This window comes from Terrapene carolina, unplaced genomic scaffold, assembly GCF_002925995.2.
Source record: "Terrapene carolina triunguis isolate 2854851 unplaced genomic scaffold, T_m_triunguis-2.0 Scaffold111, whole genome shotgun sequence".
NCBI lineage: Eukaryota > Metazoa > Chordata > Testudines > Emydidae > Terrapene > Terrapene triunguis.
Window position 1 is genome coordinate 25,753,132 of NW_020664462.1, and position 25,186 is coordinate 25,778,317.

At 42.1% G+C, this 25,186-nt stretch overlaps 1 protein-coding gene across 1 annotated transcript in view; it reads left to right on the top strand.

Annotated features, from left to right (window-relative positions):
* NRP1 (neuropilin 1) overlaps positions 1–25,186 on the top strand; it is a 71,214-nt gene that overhangs the window by 13,629 nt on the left and 32,399 nt on the right. The window contains 4 exon segments of the mRNA XM_029911621.1: positions 11,439–11,594; positions 15,999–16,143; positions 18,077–18,408; positions 23,932–24,076. Coding sequence (XP_029767481.1) covers positions 11,439–11,594; positions 15,999–16,143; positions 18,077–18,408; positions 23,932–24,076 — 778 coding nt within the window.

Genomic DNA, 25,186 nt, shown 5'->3' on the forward strand with positions numbered 1-25,186 from the left:
CCCCCCCGCTCCTTGTCCCCTGACTACCCCTCCTGGGACCCCTGCTCCTAACTGCCCTCCAGAACCCCACCCTCTACCTAAGCCTCCCTGTTCCTTGTCCCCTAACTGCCCCCTCCTGAGACCCCCCCACCCTAACTGCCCCCCCCAGGATCCTACCCCCTACCTGTACCCTGACTGCCCAAAACCTTATCCACACCCCCACCCCCAGAAAGCCCGCCCCCGAACGCCCGACCCCCCCCTCCCTGTCTCTTGACTGCCCCCTCCAGAACCTCCCTGCCCCTTCTCCGACCCCCTGGCCCCCTTACTCTGCCGCTCAGACCAGCGTGCCGGGGAGGAGGAGCAGGGGGAGGAGCTCCAGACTGCCGGTGCGAACGGCCGGCTGGTGAACTGCGAATGCAGGGAGGGAGTGAGGGAGTGCTCTCAGCTGCAGGGGAGAGGAGGGGGAAGTGGAGGAGGGGCTCTCTCTGGCTGTCGGAGCCCCATGTAAGTGGCACCATCCGGCCAGCTGCCCTGTCAGCAGCGCGTGCTCTGCGGGTGGGGGGGGGGGGGGGGGGGGGGGGGGGGGGGGGGGGGGGGGGCGGGGGGGGGGGGGGGGAAGGGAAGGGGAGAAGTCCGGACATTTACAAATTCCCCCCGGACACTATTTTTAACTCTAAAAGCTGGACATGTCCGGGGGAATCCGGATGAATGGTAACCCTAGGTATGACAGAAAAACCTTCCTACCCCTCTGTTGACCTTGACAGCCAGCCTTGATATAGCGGGATCCTATGGGCCTTAGGGGGCAATCCTATCTCCAGCATATGGGAGCATGCCAAGGCTGCACTTGTAGCCTTATTGCAATAGGCTACTCTGGTCATGTCACCCATTATGGAGGAGCCAGTGGATCAACATAATCAGGACCTACTAGCTATGCACATGCTTCCCAGCCCAGCTCCAGATCTCCATGTGCCAGGGTGTTCTTCTCACTGCTAGAATGGCACCTCCTCCTGGCCATTCAAGGGATTAACTCCCAAGGCCAATGTGCCTTCACATAGGCTTGGTCTACACTTACCCCCCAATTCGAACTAAGGTACGCAACTTCAGCTACGTGAATAACGTAGCTGAAGTTCGAAGTACCTTAGTTCGAACTTACCTCGGTCCACACGGGGCAGGCAGGCTCCCCCGTCGACTCCGCGGTACTCCTCTCGTCTAACTGGAGTACCGCAGTCGACGGCGATCACTTCCTGGTTCGACTTATCGCGTCCAGACAAGACGCGATAAGTCGAACCCAGAACTTCGATTCCCAGCCGCCGAACTAGCGGCTGGGTGTAGACATACCCATAGTTGCACACCATCTCTCTGTTTGTCTCACTCAAGCTGCTGCCGCCTCTTTGTGGCTTGACCCTCCAGCCAGGTCACTATATGCATTTTTCCTCTTCAGGGCTATCAAAGTCTTTCTTCAGCAATCTTAGGCAGTCTTCCCATTCACCACCTCATTGCCACTTCCTCAGGCCTAGGCAATCTTCCCACTCACTACCTCAATGGCTAGTGGGGGGAACCCAGGCTGCCCTCAACTCCAGGTTCTAGCTCAGAGACCCTCTAATCAGCAGCCCAGGTCTGTTACATTCTCAACCTTGCCGCCTTTCCATGAGCCCTTTCCTTACTATCACCTGGCACTCCCCCACTCTGAGTTTGCCACCCTCCCAGACTCCAAACACTCCTCCCTTCTCCCAGAGAGTGACTACAGACTTTCCCAGCAGCCTTTACTGCTGCCAGATTCCTGAGTTTTTACTAGCTCAGCCCACCTCTGCTCAGGTGAGCCTCCTTCTAATTAGGGCTTTCCTCCAACCCTTAATTTTCCCAGCTTGCAGCCTAATTGGTTGATTGGGCCCATCTGTCCTATCTCAGCCCTCTCAGAACCAGTGTGGGAAGTACACCCCATCACATTCCTCCACAGGTATAAGAAAAAAGCCCCTTTGGAGCCAAGCAGAGCCCCTGTGTGGGCTCCTCTAGTTCTGCCTCCCACCATCATGCAGTGGAATCCCACCAGTTCCACTGCAGCCAACGCCATCTGTAGATATGAAGGAAGGAGCAGGATTTGACTTTAAGTGCAACAGAAATAAAATTAATCTGCAAGACAGGGCAGGTGTCAGACTGCAGCAGTGGCAGAAGGGGGAAGAGAATGATGGAGGGTAACAGTTAGAAATATGGGGCTGTGGGTCAGAACACACAGCTGAGGTGTGTTATAAGGATAGTTGTTACTGAGCCAGAGAGCTTTGTGCCTGTGGGGCCTGTCCATCATTCTGAAGATGATGGACATATTTATTTTACTGCAGAGCATCTCACTGAGACTATCAGGCATTTTTTGCCTATTCTTTCCACACTTGTACAATGGTATAAAGCTGAGGATTTTATGGGTCTTGTGGGTCCATCCCTATTCCCCCAACCATGCTCCAGGGTTTCTGTTGCTGTGTTATTTGCCTCATATGTCCCTGTGTTTCCCTGCCTTTTTGTCTTAGTTTTTGCCACTAGATTACACTTTTATTTACTCAATAAGTAAGGTGGAAGGACAAAGGAGATTCTCTCCATGTAGTAAATACCTGCCCTTCACAAGGCAATTCAACTTCTCTCCCATGTTTTGTTACTCCTCTGCCCCCAGAAGATAGGGAGTGGAGAAGGGTATATTTCTACAGGGGGAAAGTTCCATTTTTGGCTCACCTATGAAAGTTTAATTTTTTTTTCTATTTTTTTAAATGATCTTCAAAGGGGCATCAGTGCAAACTTCATAGCTGTCTGATAAACAAAGCTTCCCGCACATAGCTGACCAAACATTAAACTGAGACTCACCTCATCTGCTCTCAGGAACAACTGGCTTTTCTTCAGAGACTGTTTACACATAACTTCTAACAACCAGCTGTACCTATGTCGCCTGTTCCTTCTCTCCTTTGCAGCCTCCTATGTTGAATGCATTGATCCAAATTCATTCATGGTGTAGCTTAACTGAAGCTACTCCAGGGATGAGCTTGTCCCATTATGGTATGAATTGAGGCAGCTGCATATTTTAACAAACTATATTAAGGCTGCAGATTATTTTAATACTGAATGAAGTGGCTAAAGTAAAACACGCTTTAGATTAGGCATTTCCCTTGATTTACCAATATAACTCCGATTAAGGTCAGGTTCTGCTCTGGACTTACACGACCCTTATAGTATGGAAATAATTTTAAAGTGGTATTATCAATGTTGTTTGGCCAGAAGAATTGATGTTCCTTGTCAGTGGTCCTCTATGTAATGACATCCTTACCTCAGGAAATCTACTCTGGTATTTGCTTTCAGAAACCAAGATGCTAAAGATAGATAGATGTCCCTTTCACATTGCTTGAGGGGAGCAACTTCTGCAGGAACAGGGTGGAGAGCACAGAGAAGTGGAGCAGCAGCTCCATAGCATCATCCCCTGCCCTTGGAAACCCATCAACGTGAAATCTGCATGGTTTGAGCTAGACAGGTTGTGCTGGGAGAAGAGCAGGACTGGGGAACGGCCACTCAACACATCAGGTTCCCTTCAGCTACTGAAAGATTTCCAAGTTAAATCCTTATGGCAATTAATATAGTTTGAATTACAATTACCTTCCTTCTGCAATTCCCCCAGCCCCACACTCCCCTCCTTTAGCACCAGGAGAGAGCCAATAGCAGGGCAGGTTCTTCAGAAATGCTGTCAGAAGGGAGGAGGGGGCTCAGAGATCACCACTTAGGGCAGTGGTTCTCAACCTATGGCCCATGGGCCACTTGCGGCCCAATCAGCACAGAGCTGCAGCCTATGTGACATCCTCAGGGCCATACAGGTAGTATTGGATGTGACCCACAATGGTAAATAGGTTGAGAACCACCGACTTAGGGGTTGGTTACCTATATGACAGGATCTGTGCCAATGTTGCTTGGCTTCTGCTGCATTTCCAGATCTCATACCCTGTGGGAATATTAAATTGAGAATATTAAAAAAGTCTAAATTAATTGAGAGGGAACATACTAAGGACACTGCAAGGTGACCCTTCTATGTATGTACTTTATCCCTCTCTCTCTTTCTCTCTGTTTATAGCATGCCAGTGACCACAGCATCTCACCATAGATACTGGATTTTCCCCCCAGGAGGAAAGCATGAAGCCTATATATTTTTAAAAGACTTGACTTATTGTTAGGCTAACAGTAAACAAAAAACAACATGCACCATGTGCTGTGCTAGAAATGGGGAGTCAATTTTTTGGCCTGACAAACTTGACAGCCCCCTTTAAAAGAGAAAAAATGAATGCAGAAAAAAGTGAGCAATTGCCTGATTTGCAGAGATTGTGCCAAATGTTGAGAAAGTGAGAGCTGCTCACAGATAACAAGAAACTGTGGATATGCCCATGTAACTCAAAAGTACTTACCTACTCCCATGCTCATGAATATCAGATCTATCTTTGGGTCTCTTTCTGGATGTCAGTGGCTACACAGGCAGATCTATTTGGAAGATCAAAATCTAAGTCAGTAGAAGTTTTATCCATTATAATATATCTCTTCCTCATGCTTACCAACGTCCTCCTACTGCATTAGTGTCGGTGGTAAAGCAGAAAATAGGGGGCAGCTAAGGTTATTTGTGTGTGTTTACATGTGTACAGTAATGTACTTGGATTCAGAATGCCAAAATGTATTAGGCAACAAGGTCCTGGTACCTACGCCCTATGATACCTCTGGGACGTGATTACCTGTGATTACTGTAACTGGCAAAAGAATGTCACAACAGTGCTGTATAGGTGAAATTCACTGCTTCCCACACAAAGCCCAGCTTCTCACATGGGAAGCAGTTTGACTGGGAGACTTTGGGGTGCTTGCATTTCATTTGTGAGTGTTAGTTACTCATTAACTTTGAAAAAAGTCCTATAATTATGATCTTCTATTAGAAGAAACCGGTTCTGTAAGTATTGCTATAGAGTTTCCCATTTCTATAGTCTCTAACACAAACTTGGGAAGGTTACATTCAGACTGTACTAAGTACTTGTCTTCATTCCAGATCACAGGATTAAACTCAGGTTTAAAATTAAATGTAAATTACAAATAAGCATTCAAAAACGTTAATTAAAAGTATTAAGTTCTTGAATCATGTATTGCTCAGCAAGGGTTCCTAAGTATCTTAGCTGGAGAAAAGAGCCATTCACATTTTTTTCTTTTTCTGACCCAGTCATTGTACATGTCTTAGGTATCCATCTGCAAGTTAATGCAGAGTTGAAGCAAAGGTTTTCATTTAAAAGAAGTAATATTTCACAATTAGATATGCTTCTTGAAGACGTAAAACAATCTTTTTCTAAAGCACTAGAAGTACATCAGCCTTTCTGTTCATTGCTACTGGGAGGTTTCAAATTGCATAAGATGCTGATTACTTAGATTCTGGAGTCCATAGAAATCCAAATACTATTACATTTTCTTCTCTTTGTTATCAGAGTTTATTGTATCTTAGTGTCCAGGTTCTAAGGAGTTATCAGGTATGAGATAACTTAGGAAGAAGGTATTTTTCTGATTCTTCTGAATATAATTATGTTACTTCATAAATTTTTTAAAATATATATTTTAGTAGAACATAGAAATGAGTATTTGAAGACTTGTTTCTCAGCATTGTGTATGCAATGAATGCATTTCATCAAATACATTTATCCCATTTCATCATAACATTGCATTCCCTGTACTTTGAATCCAAACTCTTTTCAAAGACTCACACTATAAATATCACACCAAGTTAATGTAGACCAGTGGCAGTGCTTCTCCCACCTCACTAACAGCATTTTTCTTTCACATTTGATCTTTATACTTTCCATACTGGAGCGATGTGGTATGCTGAATTCTGGAAATGTCTCAAGTTGAAATGCTAGTGTATTAACCTGCTGTACTGAGTCTCTTTTGTTTCTCTTTACCAGAGTGCTGCTTGCCAATTTTTACAACTACAGCAGATTTTACTATTCAAATAGAACCAGATGGAACACCAGTTCAAAGAACATGTCAGAATTAAATATTTCTTTTTTAATTAGTTGCTTCTGATTTATGCAAAAAAAAATTAACATAAGAGTGGGAGAATGTGCCATGAATCCAGATGCAACACAGCCCACACAAGCATTATCTTTTCTCAGTCAAAAAACAGAGGTCTTTTCTTTTTTCGTTTTGGACTTCATTTTTCTTACACTTTATGCATTTTTCTTTCTTCAGCAAGCACTGTGCTGACAGTTGCTGAAGCTCCTTTATACCTTGCAGCCAAACCTTTTCATCCTTTTCCAAAGTTTTCTCCTATAGAAGCTGGTTAATCTGCCTCTAAGAAAAATCTCTCTGTACTCAGTACTGCAACACCAATGTCAGTGCCTGAATGCAATAGCCTCCTTTACATTTAAGTTTTACTGTTACAAAGCAGCAATGGGGATTTAGGCTCGAAGCTAAGACTGTAAAGAATATTTCAACTACTAAAGCAAGGGCAGCTCTTGTTTTCCTGCTGTGATATTTTTTCCTTTAACACAAATGTTTGCCCCATCATCTGTTTCATACTTATATTGAGTATACATTTCTACTACTGCACTTAGGCCCTGCTCCTGCTGAGGTCAATGAGAAAGCTCCCATTCAGTCCATTGGTGCATGATAGATCCCACTTTAAGGGCCATACTCTCTCCTTATTCTCCTTATGGAGCTATCATTAATATCAATGGGAGTTTTGCACAAAGAGGATACATTTTACTCACTTAAAGCCAAAGTGGAAGTCAATGAGTCAAGGAGTTGTACTTTTGTAATGACCACAGATTTCAGGGATGAAGACTATTGTAATTAATTTGATTTGCCAAGTAAATTAAAAGTTCCTTTAGAGTTTCAATTAAAGGCTGTAACCCATGTGACTTAAATATCGATAAATAAAGGAATTGAATAATAGTTCTACACACAGCATGGGCCAAGTGATCAATCAAATCAACAGCAGCTAAAAAAAAAGGTATGCTAATGAAAGACAATGCTGATCAACCCTTGCATAATTAGAGTAGTAGATAGTAGGGCAGTGAAGTACCACCATAGTTCATCTGTGTTATCTAAGGAAATGACACAATTCTCTAACAATATTTACTTTGGTATGCAATGTTAAGTGATGAATTATACAGCTTTTCAAGCCACAAGAGATGCTCACAACAAATAGCTTCCTGTTGTTAATCAAACTCTAGCCCTTTGTCCTTTATTTTCTCAGGCTGTTGCCCAGGCCTACAGTAAGGGTGTTAAAAGCTGGTAACAATTCCCTTGCCATGACCGCCACAGTGGACTGTATTATATTGAGCAAAGCAGATTTTCATTTTGAAAATAAGGCCTTCCTCATTATGACATGATTATCTATGATTATAGGAAGCAGTAATATTCATTTCATGGCTTGCAAGCTACATGCTGCTCTTTAACCAGCAGTTTGCAGAGATTTGCTACATGATTTACTGCACAGTGCTACATATGCTACTTTGTCCTCCTCCTTAAGTGGTTTTGAAAAAAATATGTGTGCAGCATTTTGCATATCTATATCTCAGGAATGTGACTCCTATAGTTTGTCAGACAATAGTGCCGCTATAAAAAGTATTTTTACTGGATGCTAAGAGGCATTGCAGAATAAATAGTGAGGCAATAGTTCATATGCTGAAACAGTCAGCATCTTTCAATATGCTTTCACAGGGCAGGAATTGCTTTAAGAAGTCTTATGCAGTAAGCAAGAACAACTATTTTCCCTTGATAGGACCATTTCTCGCCCAGAAAAATGATATATTTGAGATTTTCCTCATTTCATGCAAGCTAAGGACCCAATCCTTTATATATTTGCTACCAAGTGTAATGCTTGCCAACATAAGTAATCTCATTGTAACAAGTAACACCCTAAGCAGAGTTCATGGGATCAGGCCCTAATGCATTATTTTTGAGAAGGGATATAAGTTTTCATCTGAATGAAGGCAGGGAAAGACTCAAGAAGAGAACAATCGAGATACTATAATCAAAAATAAAATCCTGGTATTGGAAGTGACGTGTCATGATGTCACTATTGTGGATTGTGTAGGCTAGCTCAGATAACGGCCACTCAGCCACACAAAGCGCAATAAACTTCTACAAAATAGTTTGCATCCCAGAAAATAAATACCAGATGTTTGTTTATCACACACTGAGTGAAACGTCAAATAATTTTAGTGAATGCATTTGATGTTCTGCTTCAGATGTACAGTCTTTCATCACCACATCCCTCCACAGTTCAAATTAACGCGAAACAGAAGTTCTTCAAACCAACGTATCAAAATACAACTAATATAAAACAAAAAGCCAGCTGTCAAATAATCTATCACAAATGGAGATGGGCTGACTGAGTTAGAAAAATGGGCAATCTCTGTACATTAATGTTTGGAAGCCTTTGTGGAAAAGTGAGCATACTGTCATATACAGACCCTACTGGAAAGTGTAGGTACAGCTGTTCTTATAAGCTCAACCCCAAAAGCATAAGAAATGATGACACAGCTGTCCTTGAAGTATTGCCCTCTGAAGATGGTTCTTCTGAAAATTCTAACACTGAGCATTTGTGTCTGACCAGAGTTATCTTTTTGGTACCTTCAGTTGCCAGTGGGTAGTAGGAATTTGGATATAGGTTGAAATTCACCTCTGTGCAGAGGCCTATGCAACACTTAAACCCTTTGCACAGAGGTGAATTTCGCCAATAGAGCCCTTCTCTAAACAGGTTGTAAAGCTTTATGGTCATCCTTAATGAACATTAGAAAGAAAAACGCAGTTTTGGATAACTCAAAGTGATTAATATGAGAATTCGGTGATGGGGAGTTTAAAAGCACGGGAGGACATCTTATGCAGTTTCCAGGGTAGTTTCCATCTTTTTTATATTATTGCTATCACCTCAGTTAGTAAGAAGGATTCATAAACATGGTTTTGAAGGTCTGGTTTGAGGACAATAATTGTTTGCTTCAGAGTCAAACGTTTCCCTTAGCCTCTGATGTTAAGTTTTAGCTTGGCTTCAAATATCTAGAACTCTCATAACAGACTGTCGCTTGACTTCATTCAAAATGAATTACAGACTGTATGTTAAAAAATAAAAAAAAAACCACTAGAGTCATTTCAAATCAGCTGGAACTGTACATGCTTAGGACCCTAATCATTTCAAACCTGAAGAGCTGTTGGAAATTTTAAGAGAAGCAGTTCATTTAAATAACTCAGCACTACACTCCCTCAGACTTCCAGATTTTCAAGTGCACTTCAGCTTGGAAGTGAATGTGATATTGGACATGACTCTGTGCAGCACACTTTACAATCAGCAGAGTACAATTTTGAGAGCATTTCAAGTTAAGTTGAGATTGCTCTGTGCAATGATACCCAGACTCCCCCATGAACTTTCAGATTGTAGCAATCTAACATTTGAGGCTCTCCAGTAACTTTAAATCACTTGATTGTTTTTGTATGACAGTGTTGGGATTTTTTTTTTTAAGAGAGAGAGAGAGAATTTTTTTTCCTATTACAAACAAATCTTTGCAGCATTTCATCCCTAGAAATTCAGATGCAGAGACTTTTTTTGATTCATCAAACTAAAATGCAAGTATTGGCATTACCAGCCTTAAAAACCATGGCAGAGACAAGGGTTTTGCACTGAAAGCCAGCACTATCCTTCCCACACAGGGCTACTGTTCTTTTGTTGCAGGACTTCAAAACGACTTATATATGACATGGAAATCGAAATAGCAGCTACCCTGTCCTGAATAACACTTCCTACAGCTATCTGAGAAAGAATGCAGAGCATATTGATTTAGCCACTCCGGTGCCTTTGGGTGTATGACATACATCCAGGAAAAAGGATGCTTGTGGAACACTGGAGACATACATTCTGCATCCTGCATGCTTTGAAAATAATGAAAAAGCCTGAGACATGCATGGGACATTAGCACAAGAGGAGTTAATTCAATCTATTAATGGCTGGGCACTAGGATATTATGCTGTAGCTGGGGAGAGGGGTTCAATAGAGATTTGTGCAGGAACCAAATATTCGAGCAATTTATTCCTTAATGATAGCTGTATTGCCACATTATACAAGACAACTTTCTTTTTCTTTTACAGTGACATTTTTAAGTTTTAGTGACATACGTTGACTAGGAACATGATTTTATCAATCTCACTCCTACAGAATTAATTATAAAGACTCATGTGACTGTTGTAAATCTGTCTACCTTAGGGTTTTATAGTGCTGCCCATCACTGTAGTATCTGGGCACTTTCCACATACAATCAGTAGCAATAGTGAAGTTCCTAGTGGACTTCATGGAGTCTCTGTCTTTTGTTCCTTTTAGGGGAGTAAATTAGTAGGGCTAATATTTTGTGAATAACTATATTTCTTATATTGAAATTAAATAAATTGTTATAAGAGGCAAAAGCAAGCATCCAGCTTTTTGGAAGATCTCAATTTTAATTAGCACTTCTTACTGTTTTGCACAAAGACAGAAAATAAGGAAGGAATAAAAGTTATGGAGCTATGATTATCGATCTACTTATTAGAAACCATCTTGGTTGCCCTCAACCCTTTGGATCCTGTCTGTTTGGATGAGGGAGGGAGCGAGAATGCATCTAACATACTATACATATATATATATATATATAAATATATACTGCATAGAAATGCACATAGAGTGGCATTCATTTCCCCAGCAGTAGGGCTATATCTACACTTAAAATGCTAATGGCACAGCTGTAGTGCTTCAGTATAGACACTTATTACAGCAATGGGAGGGGTTCTGCCCTCTCTGTAGTAAAACCACCTCCCCGAGAGGGGGTAGCTAGGTCGATGGAAGAATTCTTCCATTGACCTAGCTCTGTCTACATGAGGACTTAGGTCGGGTTAACGACATTGTGGTTTTTTCACACCGCTGAGCAATGTAGCTGGATCAATCGAATTTTCTAGCATAGACCAGCCCTGAATTCTAATGATTCAACTGCACTGTGTTTTTCAGAACAGGTATTTACCGAGGATTTTTTCAAATAAGTTTATCAGGTACTGTCTTTTTGTTCTGTGTACAACACTTAGCACAATGGTGTCCTGGTCCATGAGTGAGGCTCCTAGTCACTACAATAATAAATAATAATAGTTCCTGGAGCATGATCCATTAAAGTTGATGGGAGTCTGTGGTGCCTCTCCTATATATGAAAGAGAACCTTTTACTATATACCTCTTGACTGAAAAGGCAGATGTTTTCACATACTATCGTAATATAGTTTAGGAATAAATTGATGCACAGTCACAGATAAGGAGCTACAGGCCACATTGACATCAATAATAGGATACTTTTCTTTTTTTAGTAACCCCTTATGCTCCTTTGGAAACAAGGCTGTTTTCTGCTATTATAACATTATTATGCTCTAAACAGATTGTCCACATCTCCATATTTGTTATCACAGGTAGACCTAGGCCTTCTCCGATTTGTATCCGGCATCGGAACCCAGGGAGCCATCTCAAAGGAAACTAAGAAAAAATATTATGTGAAATCATATCGAGTAGATGTCAGCTCCAATGGAGAAGACTGGATTACGCTTAAGGAGGGAAATAAACCTTTGGTAAGTCTTTTCCATTTCACCTCACTCTTGTCAAGTAGTAAACCATCATAGTAGCTACAATAATGAGACAGGAAGGATAATCAAGGGGTTAGGGCCCGAGCCTGGGATGTGGGAAACGAAAATGCAATTCCCTGCACCACAACAGACTTCCTGTGTGACCCTGGGTAAAGCACTTTAGTCTCTCTGTGCCCCAGCTCCCCATTGTAAAATAGGGATAATAGTACTTCCCTCCTTCACAGAAGGGCTAGGTAAATAAATTCGTTAAAAGATTGTGAGGCTCTTAGGGTATATCTACACTGCAGTTAGACATGGCTGGCCCATGCCAGCCGACTCGGGCTTGTGGGGCTCGGGCTCAGGAGCTGTTTAATTCCAGTGTAGCTGTTCAGGCTCAGGCTGCAGCCCGAGCTCTGGGACCCTTCCACCTCTCAGGGTTCTAGAACCCAGGCTCCAGCCTGAGCCTGGACATCTACACCGCTAGTAAACAGCCCATTAGCCCAAGCCCCATGAGCATGAGTCAGCTGGCATGGTCAGTCGCAGGTGTCTAATTGCAGTGTAGACATACTCTTAGACACTACAGTGATGGGGGTCATATAAGTACCTCAGATAGATGACTATGCAGATCTCTGCAGCCTTATAAAGATTATTAAATCACCTTCCCTAGTCCATTTGTCTATGGATTTGCCCTCTCCGCCCTCCAACTGAAACAGTGTTTACCACTTGTAAGAAAAATCCTCATTATCTGCCATCGTGGGCATGAAGGTAATTTGTTTAAGGGCCAAATTCTGCTCACCCTACTCACATGAGTGGTCTGCTCTCGCCTACTCACATGCTCACTCAGAAGCCAGTGTTCCCAATAGTTTCTAATGTGACCTAATGGAAACTGAATTACTCCATGCTGCCTTCTTTCAAGATAGCTGTTTTGAGCAGACACGGCTGTTGAAGTCCTGCCATAGTTATGTAATATAAATATATAAACATATCTATGTAATCTTGACATGTCTGTATCTTACAGTCCTATCTCATACCTTCAACAAAAGTGTCCACTCAAAATGATGATAATCTCTATCACTTATGTAGCTGATTCAAACTTCTAAGCACTTTAATGAACAATAATAAATTAATCCTCAAAGCAGCCACTTGATATAGTACTTTTATCCCTGTTTTATAAATGAGGGGAAGCTGACAAGGTCAAATGCCACAATGGTGGGCACTGTATAAGAACCTAAATAGAAATAGACATATTAAGTGACTCATCCAAAATCATGGAGGAAATCAATGTTGGAGGTGGTATTAGAACTCAGGGGTTCCTGGTTGTTAGTCGTGTGCTCAGAACAAATGCCTCTTTCACAACTAGTCTCAAAATTCAGTCTCCTTGGAAAACTTACAATTTACATGGCTGTTGTACATGCTCTGCTTTGTTTATCAAAAGATTTGACCGCTCTGATTTATTGGTTAGAAGAGTTTACATTTTTTTTTCTCTAGTCAAAGCAAATCCGATGTAAAACAGCAATGTTATATTGTAGGTAAGAGTACTAAAAAAAAAAAAATTACATGAACTAAACCAGGCTGACATTCCATTTTTATATCCCTGATCAAAAACCAAAAGGTAGGGGAACTGGGGCTATTGATGCAGCAACAAGCTCATGAAACTACACAGCTCTTTGAGGAGGCTTTCATTTTGAAAGGTTTACAGCTATAGCATAACCTGGAGTTCCATGCCTTTTAGTCAGAATCATTGGGCCCATCCAGACTCACCCACTAAGAAAAACCAGACCAATTCTTCTTGGAAAGATTTTGCCGCAAGAAATGGATCAGAAGCTGGACGTCAGTCTAGAAGCTCTCCCTAGATAACAAATCCAATACATTAAATTCTTTAATGAATAACTTAGGGTGATGAGCTGATGGCTGCATGCAGCTAACCCACCAAATCAATGCAGCAACTGAAAATAGACAGGAAAATTGGAATTATGTGTAAGAAACCGTCAAATCTCCCATAAAAGGAGAAGTTCTTAAGCCTACATTCATTTAAAAAAAACAGGAAATTTTGTCTTCACTCTATTTGAGGAAGAAGCAGGAAACTGAGTCACCTTCTTTGGACTAAGACTTTTAGAAGTTTTGGCCCTATTACAGAGGAGCATGCTTATCAACAAGAAAACAGAGACCAATACAATATTTATTTGTGGGACTTATTGTTTGACCATTGGCCTAAAGGGTCAAAGACAGGATCCTAGAAGATTGAAAACAATCAGCTATAAGGATTAAACCTCACTATACAAGACAAAAGAAGAACTTTGGTATTTGTTAAGAAGAATTTACATAACAGAAGGTCAAAATAAGCAATATTATTTCCTGCAAAACTCAAGAGTCCAAGTACAAGCAAAGGAATGCATATTTTATCCTGATTCAGTAAAGGAACTTTTACACAACCTAAAATGCAGATAATTCCTCACTGAATTCAGTCCAGATCTTTGATTCTGAGTCACATGTAAACAAAGATCCTGGCTCATACTACAGCCTCTTTGCACCAGCTCAGTGAAGCTTAGAAGCCATAAAGCTGCCCTAACCAGGCAGCTGAGGTTTTTTCCAGCATAGCACAATCCTTGGATGGCACAGACCCAGTGTAGCTGGCCCTACATTATGCCCTCTGTGACGGGTTGGATCACAGAACCCCCCTTGGAGCTGCCACCCGATGTGCAAGGACTACCCCTGTTCCTGTTTTCCCTGCCAGCTCAGGACTCCAGCACCCTGTCTTGCTGAGCCAGACACTCCCGTCTGGCTCCAACACAGACCCAGGGTCTGAATCACTTGTCCCAAAGCTGCAAGTTTACCTGAAAACAGCTCACAGTAGTGTGCTTGTCTTTAGCACTCAGATGCTCAACTCCCAATGGGGTCTAAACCCAGATAAATCCGTTTTACCCTGCATAAAGCTTATGCAGAGTAAACTGATAAATTGTTCGCCCTCTATAACACTGATAGAGAGATATGCACAGTTGTTTGCTCCCCCAGGTGTTAATACATACTCTGAGTAAATTACTAAATAAAAAGTGATTTTATTAAATACAGACAGTAGGATTTAAGTGGTTCCAAGTACTAACAGACAGAACAGAGTAAGTCACCAAGCAAAATAAAATAAAATGCGCAAATCTATGCCTAATCAAACTGAATACAGATAATCTCACCCTCAGAGATGCTTCAGTAAGTATTTTCTCAGACTGGACACCTTCCAGGCCTGGGCACAATTCTTTCCCCGGTACAGCTCTTGTTCCAGCTCAGGTGATAGCTAGGGGATTCTTCATGATGGCTCCTCTCTCCCTCTCTGTTCTCTTCCATCCCTTTATATATCTTTTGCATAAGGCGGGAACCCTTTGTCCCTCTGGGTTTCCACCCCCCCCCCCACCCCCCACTGGAAAAGCACCAGGTTAAAGATGGATTCCAGTTCAGGTGACATGATCACATGTCACTGCAAGACTTCATTGCCCACTTGCCAGCACACACATATACAGGAAGACTAACAGGTAAACACAGTCATCTGCAGACAATGGTCCTGGTTAATGGGAGTCATCAAGATTCCAAACCATCATTAATGGCCCACACTTTACATAATTACAATAGGCCCTCAGAGTTACATTTTATATTTCTAGTTTTAGATACAAGAGTGGTACATTTATACAAATCAGATGATCATACTCAGTAGATTATAAGCTTTGTAATGATACCTTACAAGAGACCTTTTGCATGAAGCATATCCCAGTTATGTTATATTCACTTATTACCATATTTTCTCTAAAACTATCCCAGTTACATTATATTGACTTATTATCAAGTTTTTATAAAACCATATAGACTGCACAACGTCACACCCTCCATACAGACTCCTGGCATGAGGGATATGCCTGGAGAAAAGAGGCATTGCCAGACCATTGCTACACTCTGGTGATCCTCAGCTCACCTAATGGTCCCTGAAGCTGTTCTATCTTGCTTGGTGGAGTTGGGCAGAAGGGGGTCAAACAGGTCCTCACAGGAGTATCTAGGCAGCATATAGCTACCTTTACCCACACCGCATGTGATGCACTGAGCACAGCTCATCTGAGCATGAGGTTCAGGACCTATCCAATTTATCCCAGTCTAACTATAATGGATTAACAATTGCATTCAATATTGTCATGTATATTGTGTCTTCTTTAATTTTCTTCCCAAAGCCTCAGTACAGCAGAGAAACTGTTAAGCGCTGGTATGTTATATAGAGGCATCTTCCAGGCTTAGTTGCGTGCAGAAATTATGCTATGAGTATAATGACATATTCCTCCGTGCAAAAAACTGTTTCAACTTCGGATTGTTGGTACGTGTAAAACACAGAATTCTAAACTACACATTATTTAAAAAAAACCCACCTTTTTCCTTAAGGTATTTCAAGGGAATGTCAACCCCACTGATGTTATGTATAGGACGTTTCCCAAGCCAGTGTTAGCACGATTTGTTCGGATCAGACCTGCAAGCTGGGAAAATGGGATATCACTGAGATTTGAAGTTTATGGCTGTAAGATAACAGGTAGGTGTCAGGAAGATTTTGAAAACCTGACGTTTGTTGTACTTACATTTGGCACTTTCTTCTTTTTCTTTTTAATGATTCTGTTCTCTGAAAAATGACTATTCTCATAGAGTTGCCAGGTGTCCGGTTTTCGACCAGAACGCTCGGCTGAAAAGGGACCCTGGCGGCAGCCGCTAAAAGTCCAGTCGGCGGCGCAGCGAGTCTAAGGCAGGTTCTCTGCCTGCCCGGCTCCGCACAGGTCCTGGAAGCAGTGGCATATCCCCCCTCTGCCTTCTAGGCGTTGGGGCAGCCTAAGGGCTCCGCACACTGCGTCCGCTCCAAGCGCCAGCTCCGCAGCCAATGGGAGCTGTGGGGGTGGCACCTGCGGATGGGGCAGTGTGCAGAGCTGCCTGACCATGCCTCCACATAGGAGCCAGAGGGGGAACATGCCACTGCTTCCACTAGCTGCTTGAGGTAAGCGCCGCCCGGAGCCTGCACTCCTGACCTCCTCCTGCTCCCCAACCCCCTGCCCCAGCTCTGATCCCCCTCCCGCCTTCTGAACCCCTCAGCCCCAGCCCAGAGCCCCCTCCTGCATCCCAAATCCCTCATCCCCGGCCCAACACCAGAGCCTGCACCCCAGCCGAAGTTCTCACCTTCTCCTCAACGCAACCCCCGCCCAAGCCCTGATCCCCCTCCTGCCCTCCGAACTCCATCCAAGCCCGGAGCACCTCCTACACCCTAAACCCCTCATCATCAGCCCACCCCAGAGTCTGCACCCTCTGCCCCAGCCAAGATTCCCCGCCCACACTCCAACCCCTCAGCCCCAGCCTGGAGCCACCTCCTGCACCCCAAATCCCTCATCTCTGGCCCCACACCAGAGCCCGCATCCCCAGCCCAGAGCCTGTTCCCCCTCCCACACCCCAACCCCCTGCCTCAGCCCGGAGCCCCCTCCCCTACTCCAAACCCCTCGGCTCCACCCCCCAGCCTGGAGCTCCCTCCTGCACCCCAAACTCCTCATCCCTGGCCTCACCCCAGAGCCCACACCCCCAGCCGGAGCCCTCATCCCCTCTCGCATCCCAACCCCCTGCCTCAGCTGGAATCCCCTCCTGCACCCTGAAGTCCTCATTTCTGGCCCCAGCTGGAGTCCTCACCCCCTCCTGCACCCCAACGCCCTGAGGCATCCTGGTGAAAATGAGTGAGTGAGGGTGGGGAGAGCGAGTGATAGAGGGGGAGGGATGGAGTGAGTGGGGGCGGAGCCTCAGAGAACGGGCAGGGTAGGGGCGGGGTACAGTTTTCTTTTAATTATTTTACTATGTCATGTGTTACTCTTTTGACAGTCCCTCGCCTGGCCCTTCTTTCCGCACCCCATAGTCTCCAAGATATTCCCAGTTAGGCCAAGGGCTTTATTATTAGATTTATTAAGGCGTTCACTTTATATTTCAAAGCCAGAACAATGTAACATGAAAATACCTAGTATCTAGACCAGTAACAAAATAATATAGAATTTATACAGTTACTAATTTCTGCAAAATGCTTTACTGATTAATAACCAGTAATGGCAAACTTCAGAATGTTTGGAATTTCTATTTGAATAAGCATCCACAAGTTCAGATGTGACCTCTCTCCTCCTTGGTTTAGCAATCAGGCTGGAAAACTCATAAGAATAGAGTTGACAATGAGTTTTCTGATACTTCCTGGTTCCCATCAGGCCAGAAATACTTGTGGTATTTTGGTACTTCCACTACCTTCCGAAACCAGGAAGTACAAAATTAAGTAAACAAAAAATAAATTAAATTAAAGACTCAAGCAAAATGAGATTTGAGTTTGGAGGAAAGGGTCAAGTTATTTCTTATATTCTTTGAACTGGCTGTGGCATGTCTTTTTCTACTTTGGTGCTATGGCTGTATCAAATTTGCAGAAATTAACTGTTAAACATGGCCTGTTTCTTCTATAGATTATCCTTGCTCTGGGATGTTGGGTATGGTGTCTGGACTCATTACCGACTCTCAGATTACAGCATCTAGTCAAGTTGATCGAAACTGGATCCCAGAAAATGCTCGTCTTATAACAAGCCGTTCAGGCTGGGCACTGCCACCAACTACTCACTCGTATACGAAGGAATGGCTTCAAGTAGACCTCGGTGAAGAGAAAATAGTGCGGGGTATAATTGTTCAGGGAGGCAAGCACCGAGAAAACAAAGTGTTCATGAAAAAATTCAAGATTGGCTACAGCAATAATGGATCCGATTGGAAAATGATCATGGATGCCAGTAAGAAGAAGATAAAGGTGAGGGAGAAATCACTAAATCGTGAATTCCCTTTTACAAAGCCCTTGCATAGCTCCAATCTTTGAAAAAGGGTTGTGTTGAGGTGACCCTAGGTCTAGGCTAAATAGGAAGACTTCTTCAGCAGCAAATCTAAAAGGATGTTACTAAAACAGTACTGTGACTGTGGTCAGGCTCCAGCAGGCCAATCCCAAATTGCTCCTCACTGTTATGGAGCTATTGCTTATTCATCATCCCCTGCAAATGAGTGTGATCCCTGTTTCTGTTCAGTCGTGTGCAGCAGGCATGCTGTGGGTCTGAGGTATGCCTCGGAATCCTTTGCAATGCTGTGGTGACAAATGCTGAAAAGAAATGCTGGAGGATTCTATTCTTAGCCTGGCTACTGGCTTTGTGTGAATTTAGGCATATCACTAAATCTGTCTGTGTTTTATTTTCCCTAGCTGTAAAATGGGGACAATGCTATTTACCTCAAAGGGCTGATCTGAGGATTTCTGAATTGTATGTAAAGTGAATTGGGATAGAGGTGCTCTGTAAGGCCTGATGCAATGCCCATTGAAATCAATGAAAACTCCCAAATGATTTTGATAAAATATGGACCCCACCTTCAACGCACAGTACTATTATATTATTACTAGTGCAGGATTTGGGAGCCTGTCTGGGACTAAAGGCAACTGTCACACATGGCTGAGCAGAAATAACAAAAACTTTACTCAGGAGGAAATGACATAGACAGATGACCAAGTGGGTTGTTATGTGACTGAGTTGGTAAAAGGAAGAAAAAAGATCAACAACCAACAGCAGGCCCCAAATACTGTATTTGCCTCAGTCCAGTTCTAGATGCACACTCTGGAATGTTTTAAAACTATCTAGCCAAAATCCCATCCATTTAGTCTCATGTGCCATTTTGGTATCTTTGCCCAGAGTGTACAATTAGATATTTTTGCCTAAAAGGACACTGTCACCTCCATAATCTGCCTGTGCCTCCTCCTCTATTCCTTAAGAGAGATCACCATTCACTGTGCAGGGCATAATGCTTTGCTGGCACTGGCATGGTAATGACAAAGAATCATGAATTGTACCTACAATAAGGGAATAAAAAATCATAGACTCATAGAATGTCAGGGTTGGAAAGGACCTCAGGAGGTCATCTAGTCCAATCCCCAAGAGAGGAAGAGCAATGACAAATGCAGCATAAAACTCCACACACCTGCTTAGCTGCTCTTTATCCCAGTTCTGTTAGTCTGGAGTTCAGGTATAAAGACTGTTCTCTCCTCTGGCCCCATCAATCCATTAGGCAAACCTGTGTGTCCTAAAAAGAAAGAGAGAATGTTTTTTCCAGTCCTGTGGCTAAGTGGACCCATGACTAGCTTTTCTTAGCACATTTTGTAAATATTGGGCTTCATTCTTTTCTGTTGTAACTCCACAGAAAAGTCCTTCTCAGTCCTGAGTCCTTCTTAGTTGATTATCTTTTTTTCCACATTTGTTTTGGGGATAAACACAAAATGGGGTCATCCTTTGAAATTGACTACTCTTTCTCGTTACTATGAGTTGTGATTTCACCATAAAGTGTGAAGAGGGTGTAAATCAATACTGAGATCTAACCATTTCTCTGTTAAAATGGATGTTGTTTTGACATGTACTTCCACACTATGGCTCAATGAGAAAAAAAAAATGTTGCCATATGCTTTTAAATGGTACACCGTATGCTACACGGCCTTCTGTTTTCTAATCCAAGTACTTGCCATCGTTGTCAAAAGCTAACAATGCTGACAAAAAAAGAATGCTAGCTAACCCATTTAAGTCCATCCAGAGCTTTCATTGCTATCAGAAATTAACTTCCCAGATTAATGGCTTTTTTTAAAATGTTGTGTTTTATAACAGTAAAATCCTCCCCAAAAATTCAAAACATTTTCTTCCTTAGAAAAAGTTTTATTAAAAGGGAATCTGATAAATCCTAGGATTTGGGAAACTGATGGATTTAAAATGTTAATACATGAATGTATTATTTTAAAAATGTTAATAAAGCTGGACTGTACGGAATGCTAGCTATATTGAGTCCCAGCATGAAAGTGGATTGGAAACATCCCTGTTTTATGAAATGAAACACATCATTTTCACTTGGGTAAAATCTTGACTTTGAAAAACAATTGCATGCTATACAAGTAAAGAAAGAATTCTGAAAAGCTAAGTGGATCAGCAGTATATATCATGGGTATAAAACACTGTCCTATGTCTACCACCTCTTTTACTCTATCTCCCCATCCATGCCTTCATCTCATTTCACTTGGACTATTATAATTCTCTTCTCCATGGTCTCCTCAATTTCCAGCTCTTCCAGACTCCAGCATGTCTCCACCCACCTCAAATGTACAAAGAAACATATATCACTTCAATCCATAGGCAACTTCATTGTCTCCCCACTCATTTTAGGATTCAATTTATGTTTGCCCTGCTTCTGTGTAACCCCCCAGCCGTGGACTTGCTCCTACCTACATCATAAAGCTTCTCTCTCTTTTTCCATTCTCCCTCCTGACTCCTTCTACTCATCTACTACTGACCTTCTCACTCTCCTTCCATGCTTTCTGGCCACTGATGCTGCAAGAATCTTCTCGTTTGCATCTCCTGCCACCTGGAACAATCTTCCTTAATCCATCTGCTGGGCTGACTTTGTTTTTAAAATGTCATTAAGGATTATATCTTTTCTCTCTTTCCAACACTTATTAGCTTCCCTTTTACTGAGTTATTGTTTATCTTTGTAACCAAATAAAGCATTTTATGGGACAGCCTGTATGAAAGACACAACTCACAATCATGTTTTGTTGTATGCGCCTTCCTCCGCCCCTGCAAAGAAGAGTGGTGTGTGTTGGAAATGAACAATCAAAACTGAATCACAGGCAGGTCTATACTACAAAAGACAATGATTCAATATAATTATGATTCGATATAATTCTAGATGCCTATTAAATTCTAATGCCTAGGTGTCAGTGCTGAGTACTGATGTCTTTTATAACACAGTTTTCATTATTATATGTTGCTATTAAGACTATTATTAAAAGGGAAGTCAGGATTCCTTAGATAACACATGTCTGCCTACTTTTACACATAAAATGGCTTGTCATATTCTTTCTCATACAGTAGGTAGCTACTCTGACCTTTTGAGCTGTATTAATATACAAATATAAAAAGAAAGCCTTAATAATTGTAAATTAATTAGATACAAATCGCAGTGCCTTCTGAGTACCCATTCCTGACAGAAATCTTCTGAATCCTCTCAGAACACTAGCCGACCTAGTGCTCTTTGAAAGAAATCTCAGAAATCCAGTCTCCCATAGAGAGTGAGGGTCATGTCATTTTTATAAGCAGCTCTTAATCCCAGTAATCCCAGCTATTGGTATATTTACCATTATTGGTACTATTGTTTTTTTGTGACTGATACTCAAGACTCAACTCCCCACTTTAGGGCCAGATTTTGCTGTGATTGATTTGAAAAGGAGCAGAAGCATGTCCTCTAGAATAATAATTTATTGCAAGGCCTTGCATATGCATATGTACACCACCCATTTAACTGTGCCTAGTTCACTCCACAATAAGGCTTGGTGTGCTCCAAAGCCAGTCTCTCAAACGCTCCAAACAGCCCAAGATTAATTGTGGGTTAGACCATGCACAATTGAATAGGAAGCAGCAGGGCACTAGCTGGTACAGCCAAAGTCTCAGTCGAGTAAACTTGTACAGTTGCCAAAAAGGGTTGGGAGCCACTGATTTACTATATAGAAACTTAAACCAAAAACAGGTGGCATTTTTAGAATTACAGTGAAAAAAAATCAATAATCAGTTTTTCCTGTGGCCTATCCCTGCATTGAAATACAATATCAGCTTTTCCTGCAGCCTTTGCTTTGTCTGCCTTTGGATCACTAGCTGGAAAGTGCTGTATGTTGAGTTGTGGTCTCATCCAAATAAGAAGGGTATCTGGCAGCTGCTTTTCTTATCAATGCAAAAACAAAGCTTCATCCTGAATGACTGAGAGCTGGAAGTTCCCTTAAATGTCACCATAATCTCAAATTTGGATTCCAGTTCAAAGGAGATTTTGATTAGTATTGCGATTCAGCCAGTTCTTATGCAATAAACTCTCAGCTGCCTTACACACAATTTGTTGCTCTGTTCTTTTGTCTATCCTGTACTTCAGTGAAATCATTTTATGAGTAATGCTGGAATTCAGGAGATCTGGGTTCCATTTCTGACAATGCTACAGATCTCCTGTATGATTCTGGGCACTTAATACTCTGTTCCCCATCTGTAAAATGCAAATAATATTTCCTTTTTCCTACCCTTTATTCTCTATACTTGGAATGTAAGTTCATGTCAGGAACTGTTGTTTACTGTGTATTTGCTGTCTGTGGATAGCATCTAGCACAGGGGTAGGCAACCTATGGCACGCGTGCCGAAGGCGGCACGCGAGCTGATTTTCAGTGGCACTCACACTGCCCAGGTCCTGGCCACTGGTCCGGGGGGCTCTGCATTTTAATTTAATTTTAAATGAAGCTTCTTAAACATTTTAAAAACCTTATTTACTTTACATACAACAATAGTTTAGTTATATATTATAGACTTATAGAAAGAGACCTTCTAAAAACGTTAAAATGTATTACTGGCACACAAAACCTTAAATTAGAGTGAATAAATGAAGACTCGGCACACCACCTCTGAAAGGTTGCCGACCCCTGATCTAGCACAATGGGACCCTGATCACAATTGGTGCCTTTAGGTATTGATGAAATACAAATAATAAATAGTAATAACTTGATCTATATACAGAACTTCCATTTCACTGACATCAGCAGGAGTCACAAGCAGTTGAAAGCTGCAGTATAGCTAAGGGATCCACAATGCTGCTGAGAGATGAGATTTTTGTCCCAAATACATGTCCATCAACCTGCTTTGCCCTCTTAGATTCTGTTGGGTACTCTTTGCAACTCTGTCAGTAGGTAGTTTTCTTTGTTCTTATTCAAGACCAGTTTCACTGGAAGAACTCTTGCAGCTACTGCTCCTGGAGTTTAATTTACACCTTTTTGAAATAACTATAACTTATGAAACTCTGACTCTGTCACTAGGGGAAATCAGATTGAAGTTTTCTCTTGAATAGTTGGGTTATTATTATAACTACTTAAAAGGTGACAGGATCTTTTCCTCAGTCATTTTCCCCCCATGAAGTGCTGAAAATGTCACCCAGTAAAACCCCAGATCAGAGTGTCATTTAAAAACATGTCTCATTAGACACTCAGCTCCTGTTATGACCCTGATAGATTGGTTGCTACTGAGTTTATGAAAAATGAAATGTGTCACTTTTCAGAGAAGCTTCAACTACATGTTCCTTCCTCATTTAAGAAAGGAATGTCAGGCACTTATTAAATTGGTAGGATTTGGCCTACTTCTCATCCAATTCAAATGCTAGAGACCTAAAGAAAAAAATACAATTGTTGAAAGCGATCATTTTTTTTTTAACAATCAGCATTTGTCATGCCTTGCAGACTTTTGAAGGCAACACCAACTATGATACGCCTGAGCTACGGACTTTTGAACCCATAACAACCAGATTAATCCGCGTCTACCCTGAGAGAGCCACACATGGAGGACTGGGGCTGAGAATGGAACTACTGGGCTGTGAATTTGAAGGTAATTGCTCTGACAGAGATGAATGAATTGTATTAATTATTTTCATAAAGATACACTCTGGCTTGGACTACTGCTGAGCACAGCTGCTCCCATAGGAGTAGCACATGGGACTCTTCCTTTAGTAACTGCCATCAGTTCTGTTTCTTGGCCCGGTCAGCACCCTCACTAAGGACATTTGAATATGTCTGTGGCACTAAGTTATATATTATTCTTTCCACAATTCCTTTTGTGAATCCTTGTGATGGTCTCACTGCACAGAGTCTTCTGCTCCTTTACGCAACCTCAGGATTACTTGTATATTACACAAGAGGGGTGTGCAGCACTTTTCAGAGAGACCAAAGATGTGTCCCTACCCCCAAGTGGTTTGCAATTGAGGTTAGTTATATGACATGACACAGGAAGAGAAGGCTTCTAAGAATGGGGAGGCAGATTTACACAAAATAAGATGATGAGGACACTTTCTGCAAGGTAGGCATCATGTTATCCACTGTGGTGGGTTTGATAGATTTGTTGAGTGGTTGTCATTGTTTTTTGTTTGTTTGGGCTTTTTGCTAATCAAGACCCCAGTTCTGATCAGGCACCTAAATGATAGATGGCCAGGCCAAGCAAAGTCGAGGGATCAATCCTGCAACAGTGCCCTGCAGTATCACAATGGCTTTATTTCTGTTATACCAAAAAAGTGATGTGCATTTGGTCATCTTATATGATGGATGATAGTGCAGTAGGGTGGCCGTTACAAACCATAAAGCTGCTGATCTTCTGCATTATTCTTATTAATATTTATGAAGCACCACTATTCAAGTCTATTGAGGTTCTTATACTAGTCCTATTACAGTGGTATCTGAGCACCTTCCGAAGATAAATTAAAGCAACAAGTATATGACATGTGGTTCCTTCTCTATTCCATTCCCCAGGGGAATGTGTGGAAAGTGTGGTTGTTAAAGCTGATGAGCTATATGCTGTTATTTGTGAAAGCCAGGTTGAAGAAGTGTGATTCACACTTGGCCTGCAAAGTGATGAAGTTGGAGGGAGTTCTGTTTCTGGGGCCATTCTCAATTCCTATGGGAGTTCTCAGTTCCTGCAGGTCATCGCCCTTGCTTTTGATCAAAG